We start from the raw sequence: 8,329 nt of genomic DNA, 5'->3' as shown, positions 1-8,329 counted from the left end.
TTATAGAGTTTGTATTTTCTGATCGGCACTATTTTGTTAACCCTTTTGCTGCTAAAAAAATAGTGCCCCATCGAAAATCCAAGCTCCCATTTTAAATACCTCTGTGCATCGCATTTTAGTTGACATGTTAATTTTGCTAACTGAAGGCTGTGTTTCTCTGGCCACGTTTCAACAACAACAACAACCTGTATTGATATAGAGCCTTTAACGTAGTGAAACGATCCAAGGCGCTTCACAGGAGCGTTGTACGACATAAATGTAGCACCGAGCCACATAAAGAGAAATTAGGGCAGGTGCTTGGTCAAAGGGGTAGGTTTTAAGGAGCGTCTTAAAGAAGGAAGGAGAGGTAGAGAGGTGGAGAGGTTTAGGGAGGGAGTTCCAGAGCTTGGGGCCCAGGCAACAGAAGGCACGGCCACCGACGGTTGAGCGATTATAATCAGGGATGCTCAGGAGGGCAGAATTAGAGGAGCGCAGACATCTCGGGGGGGGTTGTGGGGCTGGAGGAGATTACAGAGATAGGGAGGGGCGAGGGCCATGGAGGAATTTGAAAACAAGGATGAGAATTTTGAAATCGAGGCGGGGCTTAACGGGGAGCCAATGTTTCCTACATTACAACAATGAATACACTTCAAAAAGTATTTCATTGGCTGTCAAGCACTTTGGCACGCCCTGAGGATGAGAAGGACGCTATATAAACTTGTGTGAGTTAGATGAGGTCCATCAATGACTCTTTGTGTACGTACCGACATCCATGGAGAAAATCACAGCCACGTCTTATCCCGGTCCAGACCTGATAGCCAACCATTCACTTTCCCCGGATGGATCGCTGGGCAGCTATCGAGAGGCAGGAATCCTCATCTTTTTTTTCCTCCTTTCAGAGTCACCGCCTGAAGTCACAAGAAGTGCCCCCCTTACTTCCCCTCTCACTCTGGCTGAGGTAGGCTAACTCAACCCAACCTCGGGGTCAAACCCGGGGTTCCTCCCTCCCTCCCTATCGCTCAGTTCCAGACGAACCACTACGTTCATTCCAGACCACTCAGGAGGCTGATATCGCCGTGTAAATACTGAAATGAAGGTTGGAATTTAAGTTGGACCTGTATCAGTTCAGGAGATACGAATATGCACACGGGAAATGGCGGATAGGTAAAGACCATTTGGTCCATCGAGCCGGTTATTTATCGTCTATTTTTAAATTCTTGTTCTTTCTAAAACAATATGCTTATCTATGTTAATGTTAATAGTAGCAAAACTAGTATTATTAAATTCGAATATTTGAGCATCATCGTGAAGGATGAAGACTAATGCAAAGTTCTCATTTAATATTTCCGCCATACACATTGAGTCCTTGGCAACCTATCCTTGAACCCTCTTCGGTGGCCCAATACAGTCTTTGATCGTTGTCTGACTCTTCACATAACTAAACAAGCTCTTTGCATGACCGCCACACATGTCTACCATCCGTTTTATCCATTAGCCTTTTTGCTGATCTTAGAGCAGCCTTCGTTTTATTTAGTTGTTCTTTGAATAAAAGTGGAAGGACCAATATCCCAAAGGCAGGACAAATCTAGACCCTTTTCTTTAAATATGTGAAAAAACACAGAACTAGTTTATTTTCTGTTTCCTACGGCAGCGGGTAATGATTCTACCATTCACACCCTGTCTAGACTCACCTTTTGTGCCATTGATGTTGTGTATGCAATCCTATGTAACCAGCATTCTACCACCACCAGAGGGCGTATCTGTTGGAGTCCCAAGGGATCCCAGCATCCCTTGGGAGCACTGTATATAAGCAGGCCTCCCATGCTGTACCAACACTCTGGAGTTAGAATAAAGAGACTAAGGTCACACTTACTCACGTCTACAGTACTCAATCACATTACTTTATTCTGGACATAACAATTACCATCTCAAGTCAGCCCATCATTTCTAATCTCTCCTGTCTTCCACCCTATCACAGACCTTCCCTTTTGTTCCTTCCTCCCCTCCCGCCTTTACTGCCCCCTTGCACTTCCTGAAGAATCTGTTACACCCCGAACGTTTCCTGTTCTGACGAAGAGTCACCGACCCGAGACGTTAACTCTGTTTCTCTCTCCGCAGATGCTGCCTGACCCGCTGAGTATTTCCAGCATTTTCCGTTTATATTTCAGATTCCAGCATCCGCGGTATTTCGCTCTTGTAACAGGACTGGTATGAATCACTTCAGTCTCTTGCTCACGTACCCTTTCCAGGATACACTGGCATCTTGTCTGCAATCCATCATCTCTCCAGAGACCTCAAAGCTCAACAATCAAGTCCACACACCAATGATTCATTTTCAAAACAAAATTCAGTCCTTCAAGCAAGCTAAGTACGAAATATCAAAACATACAAAAACACACAAAGCCGAGACATAACACAGGAGCAGCTTTACTAAGAATCTTGCCCAAATGGACGTAATGCACTGGGGAGAGGCTACATGTGTTCTCCGTGGCTGTTTTGTTCCAATCTGTTTCAATATGACGAACTCCAGTTAATATTACTAATACAGCACGCAGGTTTGCAATAAATATATTTAAAGAATGACATTACTCAGTGTAAAGTCCTTACACAATACCACAAATCCACACGAGGCACATTCTATGGACAAGGTCACTCCATGACCTGAACCTTTATTCACAGGACCAAGAAGTGATGACCCTGCGTGGGACCTCCCTTTATACCTGGATGACCAGGTGAGGAGTGTCTCCCACAAGTTCACCCCCTGTGGTCAAGGTGTGCATTTCTTACGTATATACAGTATTGCAGTGTTGTTACATAAAGGTTACATACATGACACTCAGAATTTGAGCTCTCTATATTACAACAGTGACTACTGTACTTCACTGGCTGTGAAGGGCTATCAGACACCCTGAGGACATGAAATGTGCTATATATAAGTACACGTTCTTTCTCTCTCTCTCTTTCTTTCTTTCTCTCCTCTCTCTCTTTCTTTTTTCTCTTTTTCTTTCTCTTTCTTTCTCTCTCTTTCGCTCTCTTTCTTTCTTTAACTCTCTCTTTCTCTCCTTTCTCTCTCTCTCTTTTTCTTTCTTTGTCGCTTTCTTTTTTCTCTATTTCTCTTTCTTTTTTCTCTCTCTCTTTCCCTCTCTTTCTCTCTCCCCCCGCAACCCCCCCCCCCCCCCCCGCCCCAAGCCGCTGGCTCCAATTATTCCAACAGCTGTTCAAAAATGAATTTTTGTTTAAAGTTTTCAGTTGAAGTGTCAGCCGTGGCTCAATGGGCAGCACTCTCGCCTCTGAGTCAGAAGGTTGTGGGTTCCAGGAACTTGAGCATAAAACCTTGGCTGACACTCCCAGTGCACTGCTGAGGAAGCGCTTTCGGATGAGGCATTAAAACGAGCAGGGGAGAGCTCCTGGCCAAAGCTTATCCCTCAGCCAACATCACTAAACCACAGGTTGTCTTATCATGTATCACAGTACTGTTTGTGGGAGCTTGCTGTGCATAAAATGGCTGCCACATATCCCTAAATTACAACAGTGACTGCACATTAAAAAGTAATTCATTGTCTGTAAAGCGCCGCGATTGTGAAAGACACTGTGTAAATGCAGCTTTCCTTTACCAGTGATGATTTCACTGTGTGGTCTGTTATATATTCGAAATCACCCTAAAGAAAAAAGGAGCTGCACCTGGGAGGCAAGAGGAGACGCTTCTGGCCGGCTGGGAGGAATGGCCTGGGAGGACTCTTGCTTGGCAAAGGTCCTCCCAGGCCATTTGGCAGCTCGACCAGCTTTTAGCCCATCCAATAGAATCGAGCTTATTCCTGCCTGAGCGATGAGGGCAAAGGCTGGACAAGTCCAATTGTAGAATCAGGGGACAATTGGCCAACTAACCTGCCCAACCTGAGCCAGTTCCGGCTTTGTTAACATCCTTAATAATCTGAATTCCATAAATTGCGAGCGTTTTTCTGACGATGCTCTCCACTTGTCCCTTCAGGTATGGCTCAAAGATGCTTAAACCCCTCTCGCTCCCCACCCACCCAATAGGCTGTTGTTAACCTCGCCATTCTCCTCCCTTCCTGCCCTTCCCTCCTTCCCATCCTTGAACAAAGTAGCTGACCTAGAATCTCCAAAGCTCGAATGCTGGACCATTTCTGGCCCGGGCTCTGACCCTCTCTGGCAAAAACCTTTACGAATATCTGGATGGTAATCGTCCCAAAGTTGGTACAGCACGGTTGGTATTCAACAACAATAAGCCATGCAGTCACACATCATACTGAAAGCTGATTGGCTGAAATGTGTCCTCTGTTCTCTGATAGGTGAGTCGGGTTGGGTAGATCCATTATAGATGGGTTGGGTGGATCCATCACAGATGAGTCGGGGGGGGGGGGGGGGTGGAGCCCACGATAGATAGTTGGATCAGGTAAACTCCAAGATGGATAGGTTGGTAATGGGTGAACTCCATGATAGATGAGCTGCGGAAAGAGTAGACCATTTAAAACTGAGATGAGGAGAAATTTCTTCTCTCAGAGGGCTGTAAATCTGTGGAATTCTCTGCCTCAGAGAGCTGTGGAAGCCGGGACATTGAATAAATTTAAGACAGAGATAGACAGCTTCTTAACCAATAAGGGAATAAGGGGTAATGGGGAGCGGACAGCGAGGTGGAGCTGAGTCCATGATCGGATCAGTCATGATCGTATTAAATGGCGGAGCAGGCTCGAGGGGCCGTATGGCCTACTGCTGCTCCTATTCCTTATGTTCTTATGGGCTGAATGATGTCCCCTCCTCTAACTGGCAATTACTTGCTAGATCGTTATCTAGAATTTTGACTAAAGTCATTGCAGCCCTCAAAGAAAGGACGTATAGAGTTACTAACGAAGAATTTCACTGTGTCACTCAGCTGTTCGGTTACTTTTGAAGTCAACTGTCATCTTCTAAGAACTCAAGACTCCTCTGTGACAAACTTCATCTCTGCATTCCTGGAGCCATTGGCAAAGCTGCCGTCTCTCACTCGTTTCTTAAACATAAAGGGGAAGGCTTTCTTGAAGGACTTCCTGAAACTCTCGCCCATGAAGGCGTAGACAATGGGGTTGATGGAGGAGTTGGCGTAGGACATGCAGTTGGCCCAGGTTTTGATCTTGTAGGTCTCGTAGTTGGCTTGGAAGTTTGCGTAGAAACCCTGGAAGAGGATAAAGAGCTGGATAGGGCCCCAACATACGGTAAACAACAATACGATCACCACCACCATCTTGGTAATCTTGGTCCTCATAGCAACCGACCGCTCGGATAAATGATGTACTTGCTGGAAGAGAATACATGGAAGGGGGAATTAATTGATAGCGTTTTCAGATATCAAAATCAGTAGCGACTGGCAACTTTTCATAGAACCATAGAAATTTGCAGCATGGAAGGAGGCCATTCGGCCCATCGTGTCCGCACCGGCCGACAAAGAGCTGCCCAGCCTAATCCCACTTTCCAACTCTCGGTCCGTAGCCCTGCAGGATACGGCACTTCAAGTCCACATCCAAATACTTTTTAAATGTGGTGAGGGTTTCTGCCTCTACCACCCTTTCAGGCAGTGAGTTCCAGACCCCCACCACCCTCTGGGTGAAGAAACCTCCCCTCAAATCCCCTCTAAACCTTCCCCCAATTACTTTAAATCTATGCCCCCTGGTTGTTGACCCTCTGCTAAGGGAAAAATAGGTCTGTCCTATCAACTCTATCTCAGCCCCTCATAATTTTATACACCTCAAAAAGGTCTCCTCTCAGCCTCCTCTGTTCCAAAGAAAACAGACCCAGCCTATTGAGGGCCCTTACTCGTTCGGTTACTGACCCTTTATATTTAGCCTTTAACTTGCTCTTTATATCTCTGCTCCTCTAATTCTGCCCTCTTGAGCATCAATCACTCAACCATCGGTGACCGTGCCTTCTGTTGCCTGGGCCCCAAGCTCTGGAACTCCCTCCCTAAACCTCTCTGCCTCTCTGCCTCTCTTTCCTCCTTCAAGACGCTCCTTAAAACATACCAAGCTTTTGGTCAATTGCCCTAATTTCTCCTTATGTGGCTTGGTTGACAAATCTTTTTGTCTTGTAATGCTCCTGTGAAGCGCCTCGGGACGTTTCACTACATTAAAGGCGCTATATGAATACAAGTTGTTGTTGTCTCACCCTTGGCTGCTGAGCAGTGTGACTTCCTACCACTGCCACCTCTTGCTCTGATAAACGCGCCAGAAGAAACAAATCACGGGGCCAAAACATTAATTATGGTGCCATCAATGCTCCCCGCAATTTCTTCAGGGTGCGCGGTCCCTTTAAGGGGCCCATTCACATTTCTGCGCTGTGCACGGTGATGACATCAGCATCGGCGGCGCAACAGAGCGGGTTACCACCCCGCTAAATTCCGCGGGAGTTGTTAGCGGGCGCCGCGCTCAGACGGAGAGTCATTTGCGCCGCGTTGGCGCCCCCCGGGGGCACAAGCGGGAGATGCAATCTACCCGAATTTCTGGACCAATAGATCTGACTTGTGAGCATGATGGATGTGATATAATTTCAGCCTAAACCACAAGCAAACCACCATCTAGAAACATAGGAACATAGAAAATAGGTGCAGGAGTAGGCCATTTCGAGCCTGCACCACCGTTCAATATGATCATGGCTGATCATGCAACTTCAGTACCCCATTCCTGCTTTCTCTCCATACCCCCTTGATCCCTTTAGCCGTGAGGGCCCCATCTAACTCCCTTTTGAATATATCTAACAAACTGGCCCCAACAACTTTCTGTGGTAGAGAATTCCACAGGTTCACAACTCTCTGAGTGAAGAAGTTTCTCCTCATCTTGGTCCTAAATGGCTTACCCCTTATCCTTAGACTGTGTCCCCTGGTTCTGGATTTCCCCAACATCGGGAACATTCTTCATGCATCCAACCTGTCCAATCCCGTCAGAATTTTATATGTTTCTATGAGATCCCCTCTCATCCTTCTAAACTCCAGTGAATAAAGGCCCAGTCGATCCAGTCTCTCCTCATATGTCAGTCCTGCCATCCCGGGAATCGGACCGGTGCACCTTCGCTGCACTCCCTACTAGTGTGTTGTTTAACGAATGAAAATAGCCACGGAACTCAAAAAAAAATCAACTCCTCCGCACGAAATCATTTGATTCTGGGTCACTTTGTGTGAATTGCTGCTTTGACAAAATGAAAAGGATCCGTCACAATAGCACACTATAGCCACCAGAGGGAGCTGCTGGGAAGGACCTGTGCTGGAGAGCACAGTTTTAATTCCGTCTGTTCCCCTGCTCACTACTTCAGTCACAACCTGTGACAGCAACAAACTTGGTATCCAATTAAATCAGACTTTTTAAACAGGAAATTATTCTGAGAGGAAATGTATCCCAGTGCATTACCGTCCCTCCAATTGCCCCTCATTTCTAAACACTCCCGCACAATTTTTAACATACACGCACTTCCCTCGTTACTTGATTTCCTTGCAGCTGCTTTCTCAGGTGGACATAAAAGATCCCGTGGTTCTATTTCAAAGAAGAGTTACACCCGGTGTCCTGGTCCAATATTTATCCCTCAATCAACATGACGAAAGCAGGTGATCTGGGTCATTATCACATCGCTGTGTGTGGGAGCTTGCTGTGCGCAAATTGGCTGCTGCGTTTCCCACATTACAACAGTGACTGCACTCCAAACAAGTGCTCCCGTGGCTGTAAAAGGCGCCATATAAATGTGAGCTCTAGCTCCCTTTACCTGGTAGTTGTTGTCAATGGGCTCGACCATGGGACGTCCCACTCGCTTGAGCATGATGGTGTAGCACACACAGATGGTGCCCAACGGGAGCAGGTAGACAGCCAGGAACGTGTAGACGATGAATGCTTTCTGCTGGGACTCTGTGGGGAACGCCTCGATGCAGTACGTCTGCAGTCCGTACCAGTAGCCCCTCGCTATTCTGTGATACATGGCCATGGGGACGGACAGAATGAAGGAACCTGCAAAGGGGGGGGGGGGGGGGGGAACAAAAAGGGAACAAAACAATGTAGAAAAACAAGGGACAGATGGGACAGGATAAAGGGAAGGAAGTGAATGGAAAGACGTGAGCCTGGACTTTCGGCTTTGATGATCTCGGGGCGGTAATGGCGGAGGGACGGAAAAGTTAGCGCCTGGGAACATTGTGCGCCTCAGTCAGCTGGGCCCTGAGTGTGGGGTCATCACCATAGGCAGTCCCTCGAGTCGAGGATGACTTCCTTCCACGTCAAAAAGTTCACAGGTGTTTCAATGAAGGACCTACTATTCCAGATCCCGAACTACATCCTGAAGGGTGGAAGATGCCTGTGGGTGGATTTTTTTAACGTGGGGTGGC

At 46.9% G+C, this 8,329-nt stretch overlaps 1 protein-coding gene across 2 annotated transcripts in view; it reads right to left on the bottom strand.

The window, feature by feature from the left end:
• Positions 1-4,912: 4,912 nt before the first annotated feature.
• Positions 4,913-8,329, bottom strand: part of LOC139237808 (G-protein coupled receptor 54-like) — a 33,025-nt gene continuing 29,608 nt past the window's right edge. For both annotated transcript variants that reach the window (XM_070867033.1, XM_070867032.1), the window contains exons 5-6: positions 7,720-7,958; positions 4,913-5,272 (exon numbers count right to left, since the gene is read on the bottom strand). In XM_070867033.1, the coding sequence (XP_070723134.1) occupies positions 4,913-5,272; positions 7,720-7,958 (599 nt within the window). The remainder of the gene's footprint in view (positions 5,273-7,719; positions 7,959-8,329) is intronic.

Source organism: Pristiophorus japonicus, chromosome 24, assembly GCF_044704955.1.
Source record: "Pristiophorus japonicus isolate sPriJap1 chromosome 24, sPriJap1.hap1, whole genome shotgun sequence".
NCBI classification, from domain to species: Eukaryota; Metazoa; Chordata; class Chondrichthyes; family Pristiophoridae; genus Pristiophorus; species Pristiophorus japonicus.
Note: the sequence above shows the minus strand (reverse complement) of the source record. Positions and strands in the feature narration are given on the sequence as shown.